Source organism: Mustela putorius, unplaced genomic scaffold (assembly GCF_011764305.1).
Source record: "Mustela putorius furo isolate JIRA1106 unplaced genomic scaffold, ASM1176430v1.1 tig00003875_pilon_pilon_pilon, whole genome shotgun sequence".
Classification (NCBI taxonomy): Eukaryota; Metazoa; Chordata; class Mammalia; order Carnivora; family Mustelidae; genus Mustela; species Mustela putorius.
Window position 1 is genome coordinate 4,459,448 of NW_025422026.1, and position 23,523 is coordinate 4,482,970.

Below are 23,523 nucleotides of genomic sequence, written 5' to 3' on the forward strand. Positions count from 1 at the left end.
ACTCTCTGGGACCCTCTCAACAGTTTGAGCATTTGGGGAATGCTTGCTCTGCCCTGGGCCCACGGACCCCTGCAAAGGCTGCGCTGGTCAGCTCTCCTTCCCCGTGGCCTCTCCGCCTCCTCCACCGGAGACAGACTGCCTGCCCCCAGATGCAGGCTGGACCCTGAGTCCTGCCAGCGGCAGAGGCAGCCTGTGGCCATGGGCCCGACGCCGGCAGCAGCCCAGAACACCCGGAAGAGACGCTCAGGTCCCATGCTATGCTGCGGGGCCACCACCCGTCACCGGAAAGGGAGGCCTTCCCCGCCCCTTGCCGCAGCCTCTGCGCTACCCCACCGCTGACCCGTGAGACTGGGGGGGGGGGGGCAGGTTCCCGCCAGCACAGACTCGTGCTGCCTGGCACACGAGGGCTGTGTGCGGAACCCTGGTTGCATGAATGACTTCCATGCCCCTCACTGTCTGCTACTGCGGGGCTCCTACCCACAGCGCTCAGTTTCCTCGCCACCCCCCCCCCCCCCCCGCCAGGAGTACTGTGCCCCAAGGCTCTGGCCACTTCGAAGCCACCGCACATCTCCATGGGGCTGTTCCATGCACCCCAGTGGACCAAGCGGAAACCTAACTTGCTGAGCTCTCCCCGCACAAACCCGCTCTTTCTCTCTCACTTCTCAGTTCCATTCACGTCAGGCAGTGGTCAAGTTAGAAGTCGTGGGGACCGTCTCTAGTTTTCTCCCTTCATCCGTCGTACTACGGGTTATCCTGAAGTACCTCGGCAGGTACTTCACTTTCTCCACTACATCACCATGACTATCTTTCCCAGAAGGGTCCCCTTTTCATGCACCTATTTAAGGGAGACTCCTCGGCCCTCCTCTGCTTACAGGATGCAATCCAAGCTGGCCTGACCCAGCCTTGCCTGTCCTGACAGCTTTGTGCGAGCAGCCTGTCCCTCTAGGAATGCTCTTCCTGTCCTTGGGCTGAGCCCCCCCTCTGTCCCAGACACAGGCTCTACCACTATGTCATCCCTGCTGGGAAGTGCCTCCCCATTCACCCCTGCTGCAGTACAAAGCACGGTCCATTCAAATTACTGCTTCCGTCTGCCCGACAGCAAACTCTCCGTTCATCTCTGTGTGCCTAAAGCCAGGCTCTGGGCGCGGTCCAGACCACCTTCAGGTTTAGAAACTGGACGGTGCCACATTTAGTGTCTTTGCTGAGACACGGTTATCATGTAAAAACGATACACAGGCCAGGAAAAAGGGGCCGTGAGCTGGGAATGTATCCGTTTCCTGGACACCCAAGATCTGAGCCCCCTTTCCCATGACTCCCACTACAGAAGGGGGATGGCAAGAGACTCCCTTACTCCATTCAGTGTCAGCAACACGGCAGCAAGTGACCTAGGCCGGCCAAAGGACTGCTTCTACCAGAGTCCGGAGGACAGCAGGTGGGACAGGAAAGCAGGGCTGGGAGGGACACACTGCCACAGTGCCGGCGGCAACGTGGTGCCTGGACACCAGCAGAGCCTCAGTGGCGCAGCGTGGTGCTCGGCGGCAAGCTTTTCACAGCAGGGAGGGTTGCCCAGCTTCCTGCTGTTCCTGCTCTTCTCAGACAGATTCTTAAGCTTTTTTGTCTAATGTGGGAATCACCAATTTCTGTCCAGTAACTCCTTTTCTGCTTTAGAAGTGCTTATGCTGTGTGGAACCAGGGGTCCTGGCTGGTCCACGGTCTACGGGAGCGTCACTGCCTTCCCAAGGCAAGATATTTGGAAGTCTTTGGGACATCAAGGTGTGTACACTGCTGGGGGAGGGAGACCTGACAGCCACCCAGCTCCTCAGGGTGTGATGGGGAAGACTCCAAAGTGGGCACCGACCAGTGGCGTGACACAACAGCCCAGCATGAAGGCTCCCCTTGTGTAACACGGAGGACTGTGTCACTGACTCCGCCGTCCATTCCCTGCTCTGCCGTTTCCTGCCTGCCCAACAGAAGTGGCATTCAGCCCTTCTGACCCTTAGTTTCTCTCTCTGTAATAAAGGGGTGTTAATAACAGCCATGCCTACCTCACAGAGCTCTTCTGAGAGAGAGGGAAAAAATCCAAGTCAAGGCACCCCGTGACCTTGCAGTATGAAGAGTCACTTTCCTGGCAGAGGCCTACGATCGTGGCGGCCTCCATCCTGGTGCCTGCAGCCCTGCAGTTTGGCATCTGCCCTCACTGCCCTCCTGACCCCACACTTCTGCGGGTCCTAAGTGTGTTCTGGGATGCAGAAGCCAAGGTGCCTCTCTGCCTCTGTACCCCTCCCTCCGTCTCTATGTGCTCCAAGCTTCCCCGTTCTCCCCTCCCCCAACCTTGGTAACTCCCTCCAAACACTGCCCCCTCCCCACCCCGTCCTGCCCTCTCTTCTTCCCCCTCCCCCCTCCCAGGCACCACCTAGTCACTTCCACACCTGAAACACTTGCAATTGCTTCGCGGGCCAGAGTTTACGTCTCTGGTCCCCACCTCTCTGGAGAACCCAGGAGTAAGGGTGCTGGTACACAACAGAAAGTGGCAGAAAGAGCACAAACCCGGGACCTCGGGAGGAACACTTTCCACATCCATCCTGCCCAGCCCTGGGGCCACACGTTCTATCTCCAGACCCACAAACTGCTGCTCCCACGACTCCTTCCTGCCTTCCTCTCTCTGATCCCACCACCATGTGGCCTCTGCCCTTTCCCTCCTGGTATCCACTTCTTATGCCGTGGCCAGTGCCTTCTCCCCTCCAGCCTATGGCTCTGCTGGGATTCCTGTCTCTGCTCCATACTTGTTCTAAGAGGTTCTTAGAGCTCAGATGCCATCACTCATCCTGCTCAAAATCCCTCAGACTCCCACTGCCTACAGACAAAAAACCTCTTCTCCTACCTGGCATCCAGGGATCCTTCATAACCCCAATTCCCCTTTCCATGCTGACTGGTGAAAATTTAGTCCTGCTCTTTCTCGAACATGCTCTGACTTTTCCCTCTTCTAGAACTGTTTTTACTTCTGGGATGCTTTTCCTTTCGCACCCCTCTCCTTATTTGAGTCTACGTCCCCTCACTGGAGTTTTCGCCTCCTCCTCGGGGTCACCATGGCACCACTAGCCCTTTCCCACCCACTACTCAGCACTCTTTATCATTGCTCTTCCCCTGACTATCGACAGGTCTCTCCTCTTTCCAGGTGAAAGCCCTGCCTGGCCCTGGAGGGAGCGGGCCATCAGGATTCCAGTGCCAGCTCTACCATGTCCTAGATGGACTATCCTTGGGCAAATCATTTAGCCCAAAGGGAACTTCATCCACAAACTGTCTACCCACTGGCTCACTGCAAGGCTTCAATTAAATACGTTGACATTTTGTGCAGGGGGTTTTGTGCAGAGTAAACGCTCAGAAAAACACAAGGGACGCAGTCCTGGAATGAATGAATGAATGCTCTGGTGCTGCAGAACAGCTAAGGGGCGGACGCTCCTACAGGGAAGCTAGGTGACCCCAGTGCCACCCGGCCCCAGCAGGCAGCTGTCAAACCGCCTCGGGTATGACACGCAGCCTTGGTGTGGAGCTGCGGGAGCTGGGCCCCGTCACAGCCTGGCCTGTCACCGGGGACCGCCCAAAGAGGAAGGTGGCTTGCTGAGGCCCCAGCATATGCTGGGCACATTCCAGGCCAGCAAAAAACAGGTGCAGGAACATGACATGGGGATGAGTGGGTGGTATCCGAGGCACGACAGGGGACAGGAGAGCCAATCTGACGGGGTCCAGCGACCTCCCCCTCGGCTAGAGGGGCTCTTGTCAGGAGACGCAGATGTCCCTGCTCGAGGGCCGTCTGTGGTCTGACACCCAACACTGTGGCCTTGTACAGCGCAGGGGAAGCCCATAAGTCACTATTCACTAACACTCTTCACCTAAGTTCGTGCATCTGAGGGGACCAGTTCTCTCCCCACAGGCTGAGACCCTCCCCAGGACACGTGTCAGAATGCCTACAAGTGCTCAGGCCCTTCGGCTCAGAAACCAGCCTGGGGAGTTAGGAGAGACCCAGTGCCGCGGTGCCAGGAAGCCACAGTCCCCCTGGGCACGAGGACAGCTCAGCAGAGTAAGGGTCTGTTGTTATCTGTTTCACAAGTCTAAGGACCCCTAAGAATGAACGTGGAGCACCATACCTGTATGAGGGTCAGACTGAACACATTCAGTTATTTTCTCAGCCTAAAAGTGAATGTAGAAGCCATTAGTTCTGAACGTCTACGCACGCGATCGGGGGGTCTTGCTGGGCACCCCTGTGGCCCCGAGGGCTCCCCTTACATACCTTATTGCTGCCATTGCACACTCTGATAATGGACACATAGTGTCTAATTTTTCTGCAAGTAGAAAACAAGGCATTATTTCTCTCCTGGCTCTCTAGTCTGACGGGTATGCAGCAGATTTGTATTATGAAAGAGCATCTCGTTCACAACCACAAAATGCTCTGAAGGGAACATTTCTATTGTTTGAGGCCAAGGCCACCAATAACCAGTCCAGAGTCTATAAGCATCCTCTGGAGTCTGTGCAGAGAAGAAGTGGACTCTTCAGTAAAAACACCACAATTCATCCAAGTCTTCACAACATGCAATAAAAAACACCGGTGTTTTAAACAATGGACTACAATATAAACCAACCAAAAGCCTTTAATTCCTTGGCACGTTTTATCCTCACAGCCCTTTGCATGGCCGTTTGGCCTCAGATTCCAGCGAGCCCTGAGCTCACAGCCATCGGGGCGGTGCCACAGGCCACACGGAGCTCCCTAACTGGGGTCTACAGCCAAGCACTGTGGACTGAACTCCTCACTTAACTTACTGGGCGTGCCACCTTTCCACATCTCCCCCTGGAGTGTCAAACCCTTCTCCTAACCACAAAAAAAAAATGTGGAGGACAAAAAAAGGCCAAGATCAGAACAGAGAGCCCACACAGACCCACCTCCCTGAGGCAGTCCCAACGGGCAGCACAGCCAGGCGCCCAGGCATGGGAGCCCGGCAGTCAGCACGGCGGCCCTGGGCCAGAAGCCTCTGCGGTTAGTCTGGCAGTCTGCTGGACCCTGGGCCGGAAACCTCCTGCCTCAGTTTCCTCATCTGGAAAATGGAGATGATCACGGACGCCACAGCGGGTGCCAGAGAAGGCACGAAATGACGTCTCCCAGGCACTGAGAACCTGCCCACAGAGGGACGGGCTTGAGAAACCTCAGCAGCTGCTGTTGCCACCATGACCACATCTCATCTGTGTTTTCTTTCCCTCATTCCCTGGGCAGAGATCACAAACTAAGTATAATTTTGCGGTTCGATTTTTGTGTTTATCTTAAGCATTTCCCCTTACCACTTAATTTTCTATGATCGTCATTTCTAATGGCTTCATTTTAACTGTTGGGCGTCCTACAATTCATGTTCTTAATTTCCCACTGTCCATACTAAGATAGATTCTGAGACAAACCATAGGAAATTTTCAGGCTCGTGATATATAATACTTTGCAATATGTAGTCACATCTGTTTTATACAAGAGTTGCTATAAATGGGAGTATTTTAAATACCTTTATCCAGCTTGATAGGTCTATGCAGGAATAACACACAGGCTTTCAAATTAGCTAACAATCTTTTAAAATCTAGGGAGTCGGCCCATTAGTGTTCTTACCACCCATTTTAGTAACGTGACATTCTAATGGGAACACTTGGATCTCTCTCACGTCCACGCAGCTGAAGCAAGCCCGTCTGGAGCCTGGTGGCTCTGGGTCCCAAGCTGGGGGTCAGGCTGTAGCCCCAAGGACGCTGTGTCCTGGAAGGCCATTCTTTGATGACACCTGACCTTGTGACACATCTTTCTTTTAAATTTCTGCATGTGGTTCTTAACTTACTGAAGCACTCAGAGCCAATTTTGCACTAAGCCAAACATGGCCCGCTGACTGGAGTACCTTGTTGTTCCACTTACCCTCCCTGTCCGACGACAGGTATGATCTTCACATTTTGTTGCACGTTATCTCCATTTTTCTTCTTGGCGTGGTAGATCCCTTGCCATTCCTATAAATGGAACGTAAACATGAATCGACTGTCTGTTCAAAACAAACACAAGAACAGCTTCCACTTCAGGTTCTGACTCACTTATCAGGGTTACAGCAATTAGGATTATAAAGAAATTATCCCAACCCCACAGTTTTGGGTATCTGACCATTCCCCCCAAGTCCATCCCCTCCGGAGTTGCCAACAAACACCAGCCCGCCACGGTGTGAGTGGTCACGGGTCTCTAGGGGCTATCTGTTGGCAAAAGAGGGCCTGGGCCCAAGAGGGAAGCACGCTGCCCGGCTGCAGCACCCAGACTCCTCAGACTCTCTGAGCTCCCCCAACATCTGGGAGGGGGTGAACCTTGGGACTGGGGCAGAGAAGGGGCCACCTCTGCCGCCACCTGCATGGTGGCTGGCTACTGCCCTCTGGGACGTGTGAGGGTTTCTGTCCCTCGGAAGGAGGTGGAGGGGGAGCTCAGCCAGGTCCAGGCTCAGGTAGAAGAAATCAGAAACCTTAAAAGCCGGGGACACAGCTACACCAGCTGTGCTCTCACGATCAGACAGAATATGCACGGATCCTAGAGTGAAACCACAGAGGCGGCGTGCACGCGCCAAGACCACAGTGAGAACGGGCGCTGTGGGTGGCGCCTACTCTTGGGGCAGAGTGGAGAAGACTGGGATGGAGCTGGATTTTGTCACCACCTAAAATGTTCTGAATTCCTCCAAGGGTTACCAAGTTCCTTAAGCTAAGAAGAGCCCTAAAATCCACTACAGGACACTCCTCTTAGGGTGTTCTCTAATATTCCGGACTTTCTAGATCCCTTAGGATCTGGTGCTGACTGAGGCAGGAAGCAGACCACCATGGCAGCCTTGGTGGCCTAGCTCAACTGTCCTGTCCAAACACTCACACAGGGTCCATTCTAGAACCTTCCATGCTTACAGCCCGGCAACCTCCACGCAAATGCCCACAAGAGATCTCCTCTTCAGGCTCCTCTGAGAAAGTGGATTCAGCAGAAACCAGGACATTCTGACAGAAGCAAAGGAGGGTTCCTGGTGCTCCCCCCGCCCCAGTATACTTGTAAAACACTGTGCGCCAAGGAAGGACTGAAGTAAGAGACAGCCCGAGAGCCCAGCTCCATGCTTACTGGCCCCGGGACAGAAGGGAGGTGAGGGTCTGACGCACTACAGTTCTGAGAGGAGAATGGCCTGTGGCAGGCAAGGGCTAAACAGGGGTCCCGAGACTGGAAGCTACCGCTGGCCTTCCGTATCCATAGCCCACGTACCCACTGCGGGAGGCTGCAGCAGACAGGTACAAGACTTACTTCTGAAGCTCACTATCGAGAAAAATGGGGGAAACTGACTGTAGTGATGTTTGCAAAACTCTGTGAATAGACCCAACACCGTAGTTTAAAGTCTAAACTATAGACTTTAAATGGGTGAGTTGTATAGTACGTGAATTCTCTCAATAGAGCTGTTACATAAATGAGAGGGAGAAAAATGGGAGACCAATTCAATCCATCCATCAATTAGCACTTTAAAGTCTATCTGCACGGCTTTCTCCTCTAATCCTTTCTGAAGAGACGTGAGCAGCCACCAGATCCCAAGCAGAGGAATAAGCCGATAGAACCAGAGCTCTGTGTTCTGGCTGAGGAACTGGGCAAGCGAGCCAGGGCCTCTGCTTGGAGAACAGCTTCGCCTCTAAGTTCTCCAGTCACTAACAGAAATAAAAAATAGTTACTTAGCACAGATCCTACTTCTTATCAAAAATATTGACCTCTCGGGTCACCTGGGTGGCTCAATAGGTTAAAGCCTCTGCCTTTGGCTCAGGACATGGTCTCAGAATCCTGGGGTCGAGCCCTCCATCGGGCTCTTTGCTCCGCGGGGAGCCTGCTTCCCTCTGTCTCTCTGCCTGCCTCTCTGCCTACTTGTGATCTGTCAAATAAATAAATAAAATCTTTAAAAAAAGATTGATATTGACCTCTCATAAATATATGAGTTTCAGATCTTGAGAATAATACAGTACTGCCTTAGAATGCAATGATGGAAGATTCCATCTGGTAAGGCACAGAAAGTCAGCAAAGCCTGACATGTGGCAAACATTCAGTAAATGGCCTGTTTCCAGCCCAGGTGGTTTTGCACAGGCCTCCCTGGGCCGGGCTCCCGCCGGAACTGTACTAAGACCCACACCCCGCTTCTGTCCCAGGGCAGGCTAACACCGAGCTGGGCTCCTCCGACCGAGCTGGGCTCCTCCGACCGCTGCGACAACCCCCTCTGGGCGCCCAATCAACGGGCTGCTCTGGCCCCAGGGCTGGTGCAGGGCCTGCACACAGTCAACCGTCAAGGTCACTGGGGCTTCGGTTCCCTGAATGGAAAAGGTAGGCCAAGGTCAGAGCGTAGAATCCCTGCAGCCAGGCCGAGGGACGGGAACTCTGCACCAGATCAGACTGACCACTCCGGAGCGCCGCGTGCGCGGACTGGATTCAGCCAGCACCGTCCGGAGGCGGGAAGAGGCCCCGTGAAGGTCAGGCCCAGGCGGCCGTCACTCAGATGCAGGTTTAACAGACACCACAGCTCAGGGATGAAATGGACACTGAAGGGTAGAGAGGAAGCAAAACCACTCCAGGAACAGAGTCCAGGGAAGAGTTCAGGGACAGGAGGCCGACAAGCAGAGACCACAGAGGCTGGAGAGGATGGGTTTTTTATTGGGGGGACGAGGGGAAACTGCTGTTAGACAAGGCAATTTCAGGATGGCAGTGGGAAGCTGCTCATGACCCTGGAGAGTTGCTGCAGCTCGGAGTGGGGAGGAGCAGGCCACTCCTGCAGAGCAGCCAAGGGGCCTCACCGAACAAGGAGCTTTCTGGGCAGAGCAGGGACAAAGAACCCTGTACACCTGGGAGGAAACGGGAAGAAGAGTCCGGAGAAGCGGGGAGCCTACGAGGGAGGAAAGCAGAGGAACCATGGGAACTCCAAGTTTCCAAACACTCGCCTCTGCAGCCACGCTTCAGGTGCAGGCCGGTGTCGAGCCCTGACATTCCCCCAGCACCTGCAAGACACAGTGTCCAAGGGAAGAGCCCCCGGAAGGCTCAGGTGCGTGAGGAGAGGAGAGCATGGGTTCTAGAGCCCTGCCAGGGAAGTCTTCGGGACGAGGAAAGGGAGGCCATCGGGAAGGATGTACACGGTGATGCAAAGAAGCATACGAGCGTGGAGGCCGAAAACCAAGGTCACTTGATGGCAGCGATGCCTCACTGGAGAGGAGCCCCTGGCTGAGAGCACCAGCTGGAGGGGCCGTGCAGAGTCTGTTTGTGGGCTCTCCACTGGAGCAGCGTCGGACTTCTTCTCTGCCCCCCTGGACTCTGACCCTCCGAAGCCCCGCCAAAGGGGCTAACCACTTCCTGAGTCCCCATTCCTGTTCCCAGGGCACCTCTGGGCTCTCCCCACTGAGCCCAGGGCCAGAGTCGCCCTGCTTCTCCCTCCCTTGGGAGACTCAATCAGAAAGGCCCCATATTCTTTCATTTCCAAAACCGGGCCCAACCAAGCGGCCAGTCCTGTTGCAGGGTTGCCACGAACCAGCAGGGCGCCGCCAAAGGCCACTGGCTGCTCTTTTACCCTAGGAACTCCAAGATATGCCAAATCAATAAGCAGGCTCCTTTTTGAAATCAAGAGATATGGAAGTCAGTAATACGATAATCTTTCAGATTCTCTGCTCACAACAAACATGGATTTTATAGAACAGGTCTCCTGCTGTTCAAGCTTGAGGCCCTTTGTACTGGTGCCAGGCATATTACTTAGTAGGCGAGACGCTCTTCACAGGGATCTGGCTGCATCCCACGGCCTCACGTGCCCCTGACCACCCCCTCCCCTCTCCCCTCGCTCTCCTCCCATGATGGTGGGATGCCCCAGTGTTCTTGTGGTCAGATCAAGGCGCAGGAGGGCTGTCCTCTCTGGCTCCTGCCCAGCTGGCCCTCACAACAAAACCACCGGCTGACCCCTTCTCTAGCAGGACTGGGAAGGCCATGGGAAAGCCCCCCACGGCTTTTGGGTGCGAGACTGCTGTCTGGTCACTGCCTTCTGAGAATGCCCCTTCTCAGTGAGCGAGGGAACCCGGGGTGCCTGAGCCCCCCCGATGGGCTCTTCATCCATCTCATCCTTCAGTGCACTTTCCAGAGGACCTGCTACTCTCTCTTGCAAGAAAATCATCATCCTTGACAGAATGGGGTTCGGCTAGTGCCCACTTCCGTTGTTCTCCTGGGAGTGTGTCACTGGGCCCTCACAGCCAGCCTGCGCTCTCCTTGTTTTCACTACAAGACAAATTGGTGCGCTCAGGGCCAGAGGAGACCAAAAGGACACAAGCCCACGAACAGCATCTCAAGAGCCCAGGTACAGTGGGGTACAGGCTCTGCAGAGCCCTTCTGCCCTCTCTATGGCAGACTGCTCTGCTGGGCTACGGGGAAGGTGTTGGCTGGATGCCACAGGACAGCAGGCCAGACAGCAGGTCACTAGTGTTCAAGTGTTTTGCGTAATCAGATCAACAGTCTCTCAACTTCAATAAGTTTTTTAGAGCCCAGCAAGAAGGACTCTGAAAAGCAGTAGCCTTTTTCTTGTCATCACACATGAAAACCTAGTAACTGTGACGGGCTAGCAGAAGCCAGTGCTCTGAGAAATACCCTTGCAAACCGAGCCTGCCTTCCTCCCGCCTGACCCTCCAGCACCACAATAAAGTGACCTGTCATGTTCACGGTCTGGAACAGGAGTTCTCTAAGGCAGCAGTTTATGTTCCCTCTTCTTTCTAGACCAGAACCTAGCAGAGCGCCAGCCCGCAGGAGGCACTCCAGAAACGGCTGAACACATGCACGAGGCTCAGAGAATTGTTGGGCTCAGATGTGTTCTGAGACTCTGGGACCTCACTGGCAATCCTCTGCCCAAACGCACGTGCCAACATCTACCACTGGGACCATCCATTATTAGCAAGATCAATTTACTTATTACAGAGAAAAAGACACTGATTTCAAGTGTCAATCAAAGTTACTCTGCATAACAGCTAATTATACCCTACACTTCCCTGATATTCGTTTCCTCATCTGCAAAATGGGAGTAGCAGGGACACCACCACTGGTACCTCCCCGGGCTCCAGGGAAGAGTGAGACTCACATTACCTGGCACATGCCACACTCTTCCTCTTTGTTACGTGAAAGTAAAAAAGGTACTGACCTCTTACTTACCTTGCCTATCCTGATGCACGAGTTTATAGTATCGAGCAAATCAGCCTTTTTTTCATTTATAGGCACTTCTGCTAACTCCTTTCCTATTAATTCACCTGACTGATAGCCCATGGTTGTTTCAAATGCAGGATTTGCATACTGGGGGGAGACAAGAGAAACAACATTGAGCAAATTAAAAGAGAATTTGAAAAGAGGACTACCAAGGGCATTCACCCAAGCTCTCACATTTTCTGCCCCAAAAGCTCAGGGGCCTGGGAGCTTAACCATGACAGTTTGAAAGCCATAAAAGCATAGCCCCAGGAGATCCCTGGAGTCCAGAGAAGCCTCTGTTCTGGGGACACCTGGCTGGTCTGCTCTGGGCCCTGGGGCCCCAGAGAGAGGAGCTGGCCCCATCCCCCTTGAACACCAACAGAGGAAAGAAGCCACGTGGGGACAGGCCCAAGGAGCTACAGAAGGATTTTTTGGGTGACAATGCAGTAGAATGAAGCACCAAGGTGACTCCAGCAAGTCACCTAAGCCTGTAAGTCTCAGTCTGTGCATCTGTTTAATGGGAAGGAAACCTCTAGGTGGCCTCTCTCATGTGATACACACGAGGAATGTGCTGGGAAAGCAGGCTGCAAACTGGGAAGTGTTCACAGAGGTCAGGCCGTGTGGCTGGATTTCAGGGAGAACCAGACGACTAGAAGAAAACGTACAGGGAAGTTGTGCCTGATAAAGCAGTAACTGACAGCACTTAAGGTCTGTGTTCCTTGCTAGACATGGCAGGGAGCCCTCGGCACACACGCACCCACTGAGAACCTCCTGACAGAAGGCAGGCTGCTGGGAGCATGACTCCCACTGCCGTCTGCACAGCTGGGAGACGAAGCGGCCCGCCTGACCTCGCCCAGCTAGGTCGGCCTGGTGGCTGTCTGCAAACCCCCCACCAGCCTGCCCCCAGCCCGCGCCCCCAGCACCCGCCAGGCTGCCTCTCTCTCCTGAGCGAGTCGCAAGTTACAGTGAAGAGCGGGCCTGCTCCGGGGGGACAGGAAGAGCGTTTCCTCAGCACAAGCCCTCTTCTGCTCTCTAAAAGTACAAGCCATGTTATCTCAAGCCGCTTCTATGAAGCCGCTTTTGTTCAGCAACTACTAGGTTATTCTGATAATTCTGAGTAGTTTCTAATAAATTTCTATAGGTGTAAGCTCTCTTCAAAAATAGTGAGAAAGGCCAGAGCTTGCAGACCGCAGTGGTAATCCCTCTGGATAAGAGTCTCCTCTTGCTAAATAAGCAAATGGAAAGGTGAGCAGTAATAAATGCAAATGTGGCATTTCCACAGAATGTTTTCTAGCACCTTAAGTGATTATTAGTAATTTTTCTTATCTATCAGGAACTTTAAATTATAATTATGTATTTTTAGATTTTGTTCTCATAATCCTCTAAGGAAAACTTGGTCTCCTTAACTTCAAGAAGAAAAAAAAAAAAAGATCATACTGGAGAGGTTCAATCCTAAAACAAGAAACAATACCAGAAATTCAGAAAAACAAACTTCCCAAATGACAAACCTGTATAACGCGGTCTTCACTTGTAATTTCAATTGCTTCTTGACTTTTCTCTAATGCAGTGAATACTGAGTTACAAGCCCTTAATGGGTAGGAAAAAAAAGGGGGGGGGGACTAATTAATGTAAATACTACAAAAAATATAATACAATCTTGGGTTATTGCATTATTGACTTATTTAAATGTGTTTTTCATTTGAGGATAAGAGTAATAAATACTAACTCAAGAAAAAGGAGGGAAATATTAAAAAAGAAAAATGTTCCACAACCATGCTACTTGCGACCATGACTCCGCACAACGGATGCCCCCCCCAACTTCCAGGTGAGGACAGGGTGGGACACACGCCAGGCCAGATCACAGCCCTTCTCCCGCTCTGTGCCCCTGCGCACGGGACTGAACCTCTCGAGCCTTCCTTCTCCCCATTTCCCTCGTCTCCTGATGACTACAGGAGAGAAGAGAATCAAGAATCCTGCATAGAGCCCAACAGAAAGGAGGCTGTCAGTCACTTGTTATTCTTTTTTTTTTTTTTTTTTAATGTAAAGAAGTATATGTATCTGGAAAGAGGAAAGAAATCATAACAAATTATAAACTTAAAAAGATAATAATCATCACCAAATCCAGAAAAGTCAACCTTAACCTTAATCCATACAGTTAACTTGAATAAGGCAGGGTTAAGAGTGCCGACCCCCTGTGCAGTCAAAAAAATCTGCATGTAACTTTGGACTCGCCAGAAACTTAAATACTAGTAGACTACACCTACTGTAGACCGGAAGCTTTATCCATAATATAACCAGTCAATTAACACAGATTTTGTATGTTATATGCCATATATATAAATACACATACATACATACATACACTGCTTCTCACAATAAAGTAAGCTTGAGAAAAGAAAATGCTAGTAAACAGATCACAAGGAAGTGAAAATACATTTATAGGTATTTAGTAAATAGAATCCACATATAAGTGAACCTGCGCAGTTCAAATCCATGTTGTTCAAGGGTCAACCGTAATTTTATTAACAAACTACCTGACACATATCTATAGAACAGTTTCCGTATATACCCGGCAGTATAATCTTTGATGCCTATTCCTATCACAACATAATTTCACAGTTACCAGAAAGATAATTCAGTTACCAGAAAGATAATTCAGTCTTTTCAAATGAAATACTGTTGACATATAAGATTCTATTAGCTTCAGGTGTAAAACATAGTGACTCGACATTTGTACACATTGCAAGTGATCACCACAGCAAGTCTAGGCATCATCCATCACCATGCAAAATTACTACAATACAGCTCACCCTTGAACACACAGGTTCAAACTGCAGGGTTCACTTATACGTGGATTTTCTCTAATACATACAGTACTGTAAATGTATTTTCTCTTCCTTATATTCTTTTTAGTAGTATTTTCTTCTCCCTGGCTTACTTTGTTGTGAGGACATAGTATGTAATACACATGTCATACAAAATCTCTGTTAACTGACTGGTTATGTTATGGATAAGGCTTCCAGTCTACAGTAGCTGTTAGTACATAAGCTTCTGCGGAGTCGGGAGTTATACACGGATTTTTCAACTGCAAGGAGGGTCAGTACTCCCAGCCCTGCATGGTTCCAGGGCTGACTGTATTACTCGACTCTGTTCCCCACAATGTACACTGCACCCACCTGAGTACTTCTAACCGTAGTTCTGTGCCTCAGGATCCCCTGTGGCTCCGGCCCAAACCCCCTTCCCTCTGGTAGCCACCACTCTGTTCTCTGTATTTACGACTCTAGGTTTGGTTTGGCTTTGTTGTTCAGATTTCACTTAATTATCTTTCTCTGAGGGCAAGATTTCATTCTTTTTATGGCTGCATAATATTCCATTATATATGTGTGTGTGTGTATATACACGCACACATTACAGAATGAATATATATATATATATGTAAAACATCTTTTTTTAGCCACTTACCCACTGATGGATACTCGGATTACTTCTGTAACTGGCTATTGTAAATAATGCTGCAGTAAACCCAGAAGTGCCTACTACCTTTGGGAGTTAGTGTTTTTGTATTCTTTGGGTAAATACCAGTAGTAGACTTACTGGCTCATATGGTAATTCTATTTTTAACCTTTTGGAGGAAACTTCTGTCTTCCACAGTGCCACACCTGTTTGCATTCCTACCAACAGTGCATGAAGGTTCCTTTCCCTCCACGTCCTCATCAACACTGTATCGTGTGTGTGTGTGTGTGTGTGCGTGTGTGTGTTTTAAAGATTTTATCTATTCATTTGGCAGACAGAGATCACAAGTAGGCAGAGAGGCAGGCAGAGCGAGAGGGGGAAGCAGCCTCCCTGCTGAGCAGAGAGCCTGATGCGGGGCTCGATCCCAGTACCCTGGAATCATGACCTGAGCCAAAGGCAGAGGCTCAACCCACTGAGCCACCCAGGCACCCCTGGATCTTGTGGGTTTTGTTTTAGTTATTCTGGCAGGTATAACGTGATCTCTCACTGGGATTTTGACTTGAATTTCCTTGAGGATTAGCGATCTTGAGCATCATTCTCACATGCCTGTTGGCCATCTGTCTTCTTTCAACAGAATATCTATTTCTTTATCATTTATCTTTATATTTTATATCTCTATATATTTTCTTTATTATTTCTTTATACTTATATATATTATATATATTTTCTTTACCCATTTCTTTGTCATTTGTTATTTAGTTGTATAAATTCTTTACATATATTGGATATTAACTCTTAGAGGCTAGATGATTAGCAAATATCTTCTCCCGTTCAGGAGGCTGACTTTTCACTTTGTTGTGGCCTCCTTTACTGTGCAGAAGCTTTTTAGTTTGTTGTAGTCTCATTTATTTTTGCTTTTGTGCCCTTGTCTTTGGAGTTTGAGCCCCCCCCCCCCCAAAAATCATTAAAACCAGTGTCAAGGAGCTTGCTACTTATTTTTCTTCTAAGAGTTTTATAGTTTCAGGTCTTACATGTAAGTCTTTAATGCATTCTGAGCTAACATTTGTATAAGGTTAACGTAATGGTCCAGTTTTCCTTACAACAATTTTAAAAACTGTCCTTTCGCCGTTGTATATTCTAGCCTCTTTTGTTGTAGGTTAACTGACCACATAAACATGGGTTTGTTTCTGAGCTCTCTGTTCTATTCCATTGATCCATGTGTCTGTTTTCAGGCCAGACCGTACTGTTCTGATTACTGTAGGCTGGCAGTGTAGTCTGAGATCAGGGAGCGTGCTACCTCCAGCTCTGTTCTTCTTTCTCAAGATTCCATTGGCTATTCGGGGTCTTCTGTGGTTTCATACAGATTTTGGGGATTATTTGTTCTACTTCTGTGAAGAATGTCAATGGAATTTTGATAGGGATTACATTAACTGTGCGGATTGCTTTGCACAGTATGGACATTTTAACAATATTAATTATTCCAATCCATGAGCTTGGTGTATCTTCCTGTTTATTTATGTAGTCTCCAATTCCTTTTGTCAATGTCTTATAGTTTTCAGTGTACAGGTTTCTTACCTCCTTGATCATTTATTCCTAGGCATTTTATTCTTTTTGAAGCAATTTTAAATGGGATTTATTTTTCTTTTAGATAGGTCACTATTAGTGTATAGAAATACAAAGGAATTTTGTATATTGATTTTGTATCCTGGAACCTTAGTGAATCGTTTATTAGCTCTAGTAGCTTTTTAGTGGCATCTTTAGGGTTTTCATCATAGAGTATCATTTTATCTGCAAATCGTGACAGTTTCACCTTTTCATTTCCAATTTGGATGCCTTTTATTTCTTTTTCTTGCTAACTGCTCTGGCTAGGACTTCCAGTACTACGTTAAGAAATATATGTGTGTGTGTGTGTGGGGGGGGAGATTCTTGACTTGCTTCTGATCTTAGAAGAAAAGCTTTCAGCTTTTCACTACAGAATATGGTGTTATCTGTGAGTGTCACACGTGGCCCTTCTTACATTGAGATATGTTCTCCCATACCCACTTGGTGGAGTGCTTTTATTATGAATGGATGTTACACTCTGTCAAATGTTTTTTCTACATCTATTGAGATGATCATAGATTTTTTTAGTTTTCATTTTGTTAATATGGTATATCATGTCGATTTGATTTGTGTAGGTTGAACCACCCTTGTATCCCCCCCCCCAAATAAAAGATCCTATATGATCCTTTTAATGTATTGCTGAATTCAGTTTGCTAATAATTTGTTGAGGATTTTTGCATCTATGTTCATCAGGGATAGTGGCCTGTCATTTTACCACTTTGTGGCATCCTCATCTGCTTTTGGCATCAGGGTAAATCTCTCCTCATAAATTGAGTTTGGAAGAATTCCTTTTTTTTTTTTTTGGAAGAGTCTAAGAAGAACTGGTATTAATTATTTGAATGTTTGGTAGATTTCATCTGGTCCTAGACTCTGTTGTTGGGAGGTTTTTGATTACTGATTCAATCTCCTTACTAGTAATTTGTCTGTTCATATTTTCTGTCTCTTCACGATTCAGTCTTAAAAGATTGTATGTGTCTAGGAATTTATCCATTTCTAATTGCTGGCACACAATTGTACAAAGTTGTCTCTTGCGATTCTTAATATTTCTGTGGTATCCTAAGTTCCCTTTCATTTCTGATTTTATTTATTTGAGCCCTCTTATTTTCTCCTTGGTGAGTCCAGCCAAAGGGTGTCAGTTTTATCTTTCAGTGAACCAGCTCTTAGTTCCACTGATCTTTTTTGTCTCTATTTCATTTATTTCTACCCTGATCGTATTTCCTTCCTTCTACTAACTTTGAAGCTTTGTTTGTTCTTCTTTTTGTAGTTGCTTTAGGTGTAAAGTTATTGTTTAAGATTTTTCTTTTTCTTCAAGTAGGCTTGTATTGCTACGAACTTCCCTTTTAGAGCCACTTTTGCTGCAATCTCACAGATTTTAGTGTGTTATATTCCTTTTTTCATTTGTTTCTAAGCATTTTTAAAAATTCCTCTTTGATTTCTTTGATAGCCCTTTGGTTGTGCAGTAGCATATTGTCTTATTCTCCACATTTTTCTGGTTTTTCCAGTATTCTTCTTGTAATTCACTTCTAGTTTCATACCACTGTGGTCAGAAAAGATGCTTGCTATGATTTCAATCTTCTTGAAAGTACTGAGACTTCTTTTGTGGCCTAACATGATCTATCCTGGAGAATGCTGCATGTGCATTTAAGATTATGCACCTTGCTGCTTTTGCATGAAATGTTTTGTATGTATCTATTAAGTTCATCTGGTCTACTGTGCTGTTTAAGGCCAATGTTCCATTATTTATTTCCTATCTGGATGATCTATCCACTGATTTAAGTGGGCTAAGTCCCCTACTACAATTATATTGTCAATTTCTCCCTTTATGCTTCTTAATATTTGCTTTATATATATTCTGGTGCTTCCATGATGGATGGATATATATTTTAAAATGTTGTATTTCCTTCTGAGGTTGACCTCTTTATCATTATGTAATGCCCTTCTTTTATTACAGCCTTTGTTTTAAGGTCTATTTTATCTCATATGAATATAGCTATACCAACTTTCTTTTTGTTTCCCGTATGGAATATCACTTTCCATCCCTTCCTTTCATTCTGTGTGTATCCTTACTTCTGAAGTCAGCCTCTTGTAGGCAGGCACACAGATGAGTCTTTTTGAAAATTATTAATTTTTGATTCCAGTATCGTGCTTTTTGATTAGATAATTTAATCTATTTACACTTAACGTAATTATTGGGTATTTCTGCCATTTTTGTTCACTGTTTTGTGGATGTTTCCATAGTTTCTCTCTGTTCCTTTCTTCTCTTTCTTTCTTTCTGGTTTGATAACTTTCCTTAGTGTTATGCTTACATTTCTTTCTCATTCTCTTTTGTGTATTTGCTGTAAGTTTTGCTTTGTGGTTACCATGAAGTTCACATATATTGTCCTATATATTGAACAGTCTATTTTAAGTTGGTCACAGCTTAAATTTGAACATAGTTCAAAAACATATTTTTACTAACCCCTCGTTTTGTTTTTAGTGTCACATTTTACACTATTTTATGTGTAACAGTTATTGTAGCTGGCTTTATAAGTGATGAATCTGCTACCTTTACTATAGATTTACCTTTTCCAGGGACATTTTTTACTTTCACGTATTTTCTTGTTATTAATTAGTGCCATTTCTTTTCAGCTGGAAGAAATCAGTAATTTTCTTTTTTTTTTTTTTAAGATTTTATTTATTTATCAGAGAGAGAGAGGGGGAGAGAGAGAGCACAGGCAGACAGAATGGCAGGCAGAGGCAGAGGGAGAAGCAGGCTCCCTGCTGAGCAAGGAGCCTGACGTGGGACACGATCCTAGGACGCTGGGATCACGACCTGAGCCAAAGGCAGCTGCTGAACCAACTGAGCCACCCAGGCGTCCCGAAAATCAGTAATTTTCTTAGCAGAAATTTTGCAGGTCAGAAGGAAGTGCCATGACTTACTCAAGGTGCTGATGGTAAAAACCCTGCGACCAAGAATACTCTAACTGACAAGACTGCCATCCAAAGAGACCAAGAGTTTTCCAGATAAGCAAAAGCTAAAGTTCATCACCACTAATCAGCTTTACAAGAAATGTTAAAGGGAGTTCTTTAAGCTGAAAGAAATGGCACTGTTCTATTTAAAGTTATACCATAATCTACTCAACAAATCTCCCATGATTGGACATTTATTTAGCTTCCAATTTAGTTCTCTTATATGCCTCAGAAGACGGAAAAAAAGAAAGCAACTGCCTGCTTGTTCATAAAATGCAAAGACAATATTAAGGAAACTAACAATAGCAAAGCTTTTACATTATTCCTGGTATTAACAAACTATCTCACTAAACAAAACAAAGCAGCCTAGACAACAGAAATGAGCTTTTATTTCTTGGGTATATAAAAATCAAGTGATGAAATGTGAATTATATATCAATGAAACTATTATTTAAAAAATAAACAAATAAACAATGAGCAAGAAGTTCCCAACTCTGATATATCAAGCTTAGAGTAGATGGATCTGTGAGAAGCTCTACTCGGTTTTATCATACTTTTTAAAATTGTTGCAGATTTGATAAATAAAAAATAGTATATCGTTCTCATTTTCATTTCTTTGATTACTAGTGAAGCAGATATCTGTCTTTTCACATCAACTGGCCATTAATATCTCCTGTGAACTGCCTGATCATGGCCTTTTCAATTTTTTCTACTGGATGTTTCCATTTTTCAATGATCCATCAAAGCTCTTTACACTATTGGGTTTTAAACTGTCTGTCCTATATGCTACAGATATATTCTCCCCCATGTTATTTATCTAAAAATGTAACAATATTGGGGTGCCTGGGTGGCAGAGTCAGCTAAGTGTCTCTCAGTTTCGGCTCAGGTTGTGATCTCAGGATCCTGAGATTGATCCCCCCCCATCAGGGTCCATGCCCAGCAGGGAATTCTGCTTAAGATTCTCTCTCCCCCCTCTCTGCCCCTCCCATTCATGTGTGCACGCTCTCTCTCAAATAAATAAATACATCTTTAAAATAAAATAAAAATAAAAATGTAACATTATTTAAGGTTTTTTTTTAAAAAAAAACTGTAGACAAGCTTAACATTTTTACAGTGTTTAATCTGACTCTATTTGTTTACCCAATCTGGCTTTTATGCCATGCCGAATTTAAAAAGACTTCATCATCCAATTACATATGTTCGCTTACATTTTTAGTAGTCATGTAGCCCCACTTTTAACATCAAGTCTCTGGAATTTATTTTGGGGTTGGGTGTGAGATCAAGATGTAACTTAATTTTCCTTCCAAACAGTTAACAAGTTGTCACAATTTTATTCACTGAAAAGTCTGCCCTTTTCCATGTTGATTTAAGCTGCCATGTTGCTCATATGCTAAATTCGTAAATATACTCAAGTCTATTTCTACACTTTACATTCCAGTTTACTGATCTAGCGGCAACACAAAGGTGCTTGTTATATAGCTTGTTAGCGCATTTGAGCATCCAGCAAAACAAGTCTGGATTTCTCCCAGGTCTCTAGCCCACATCACCCCCTTCCCTTCAGATCTTCCCTTCCCTTCACTACGGACTTCTCCCTTGGTTGCCAGCTGGGGCAGAGAACAAAGCAGGGCACGACGGCAGATGGGGACAGAGAGGTAAGCAGAAGACGGACCACAGAGAGCTGTGCAGGCCATATCCGAGAGCCTGGACTTCATCCTAAAGGCAATGGGGAGGTGGAAAGCCCACTCACGAGTGGAACTGCATGTCACTGTGGTGTGGAGAATGACAGGAGTCAAGACGGATGCAGGGAGACTGACCGATAGCTCAATAGTCCAGTAAGAGGAAAGAGGTGCCTAAAGCGGAAGGTAAGTGGGCACATTCCACAGATATTCAGGAAGCAAAACCGACAGGACTGGGTCAGTGACAGGCGTTGGGGATGCGTGAAGGAGACCCAGTGGTTTCAAGTCTAGGGCCACAGGGGAGGTGATGCTGTGTTCACTGAGCTAAGGGATGCAGGAAGGAAGGTCAGAGGTTACAGTCAGATTTAGGGGTGAAGGACAATGACTGCAGGTTGGGAAAGGCTGATCACACCCAGAGGAATTCCCTGTGCTGCGTGCTGCTTCTGAGGTCTCAGATCTACCTCACTTCATCCCCGGGGGGTCACTGCTGCACCCTGACCCGACCAGATAAGGTCTAGTATCAGCGACTGAGGAGGACGCGTTCCTCTCAGGCCGGCAGCCTCACTTGCTGTGGGGATGCTGCAGCCGGCCTGCATCCCAAGGGAGGGAGGAACAGGCCTCGAGGCAGCCATCGCGGCAGCCATCCACCTCAGCTTCCTGACAAAACCTGGCAACAAAGCTCTTCTGGACACTTTACTAGCCTTGAAACACGTCTGCTCGTCAGAACTTCTCTGCTACCTCAAGCTTCATTTCCTTTGGTCTGGGAAGTACTTCTGCTTCCTGCACGTGGAAGCCAGCACTGTCCCCACTCATCTCCCTTCCTCAAGACCCGACCCCCTTACCTCTGCCCTAGGCACCTACACACACAGTCACCTCCTTCTCCCCTTGGTCCCTGGAAATGTGCAAGAACAGACCACCCAAGGAAGAAACCCAGGATGACAAAGAGCTGCTGACTTTTTCCTCCTTCTATCAAACTCATATAATTTTAAGAATTTTTTGCTTTTCCAATCGTACAAGGAACTAGGTTTCTATTCAATTAACTTAAAAAAAAAATCTATTGCTCAGGAGCAAATTACAAAATGATTATCTGCAGAGAAGAAAACATGTCACCTAGCAAAGATAATTAGTACTGGTAGGTTGGGTGTAAACAAGTTATTTTTTATTTTTGTAAAAAACTAATCATAATTCTGTATTTCTATTTCCAGCCTGCTTTCTCTGCCTACATTCTTTCGGAGCCCCACCTCTAAGTGCGAGTCTCCATCACTAACAGGACCACTCGAGGGACGCCCAGGTGGATGCCAAGAGGCTGTGTGAGGAGAGTCCCCCGGTCGCTGCCCGCTCCCACCTCAGCAGGAGGTTGGTTAGAGCCCAAAGAGCCATAGCCCAGACCTCCCCGGCCGAGCCCCCTGCACGCTGTGGCGCGGGCATCCCAGCCGGGGAGGGACTGATTACCTGAGTTTGAGCTGGGACCGCACCTCTCCGAACTCCAGCTGGAGCAGCTCGTTGTAGCAGGCCATGAGGCTGGGGTTCTCCACATACCTCTGTGAAGAGAAAGGACACGTGGATAAAGCAGTGTGTCTCCGAAGTCAGTGTGTCCGTCGACAAAAACACCTCTTCAGCAGACTTCTCCAGCGGGGAACGGGAACCTAAAATCTGCATCTTTAGTGATGAACAGGAACTGAGAGAGGAAACCTGTGGTACCAGAGGAGCGCCGACAAAGGCTTTGTTTGAGGTGAGAGGATTTTGGATGTCTCCATGTCGCTATCAGAGCCTAGAATACATGGGAGAAAGAAATCTATTTAACTCAAGTCCTACTTCCATTAACTGCCGGAGCACACTCCCTTCCCCGAGCACAGTCCGCATCCTCGTTACAACCGTTCAGGCTCACAGGAAGCAAACACACGCTTGTGCTTCTCTTTGCCCCAGGATTTCACAAAGATAATTTCACTCGGGCGACACCTTCCTACGCTCACCTTGAACCACGGCTCAACCAAGCCACCAAAGGCTGGCCCTCCAGGGCTTTCTCCCATGGCCCTTACTGCCCTGGACAGTGACGACCTTGTGTAAGAGCATTTATGTAATGGAAGCATCTCACCACACAGCAAACGACACAGTTCAAGAAGCGTGGACCCATTCCACCACCAAATTCTGTATTCCATGAAGACCTCTTAGAAGTCACTGTGTTCTGTCACATAGTTCCATCGAGGTAGCAGAAATATTTGCGAACAGTTACTTACCCCTATTTCTATGACCCGGCTCAATGCACGGCTGATCCTCTGCCGGTGAGGAGGAGGCTGAGGCCTAAGAGGCAGGCCAGGGCTCTGCAAGTCACACCTCCGAGCCAAGGCCAGACCCATCTGGAACATGGGCCCCTCAAAGAGTTCCTGGCTCTGCCACAGGCAAGGGGACCAGTCTCCCATTTAAACAGTGATCAGGGTCTTGCCTGAGTGTCAAGCAGCTAATGATCAGCCCCAGGTTCATGCCTTGTAAACGGTATGACCCTAACTGAGGTCCCCACTCTCCTGGGCCGGCTTCCTCACCTGCAGAACAAAACCATCCTGCTCACAGCCGCTCCGGATGACCACAAGC

At 47.6% G+C, this 23,523-nt stretch overlaps 1 protein-coding gene across 1 annotated transcript in view; it reads right to left on the reverse strand.

Moving 5' to 3' along the window:
• Positions 1-23,523, reverse strand: part of PDE8A (phosphodiesterase 8A) — a 146,333-nt gene that overhangs the window by 37,310 nt on the left and 85,500 nt on the right. Inside the window, exons 6-11 of the mRNA XM_045067284.1 lie at positions 22,387-22,475; positions 12,763-12,841; positions 11,225-11,362; positions 5,936-6,024; positions 4,289-4,340; positions 4,146-4,188 (exon numbers count right to left, since the gene is read on the reverse strand). Of these exons, the coding sequence (XP_044923219.1) occupies positions 4,146-4,188; positions 4,289-4,340; positions 5,936-6,024; positions 11,225-11,362; positions 12,763-12,841; positions 22,387-22,475 (490 nt within the window). The remainder of the gene's footprint in view (positions 1-4,145; positions 4,189-4,288; positions 4,341-5,935; positions 6,025-11,224; positions 11,363-12,762; positions 12,842-22,386; positions 22,476-23,523) is intronic.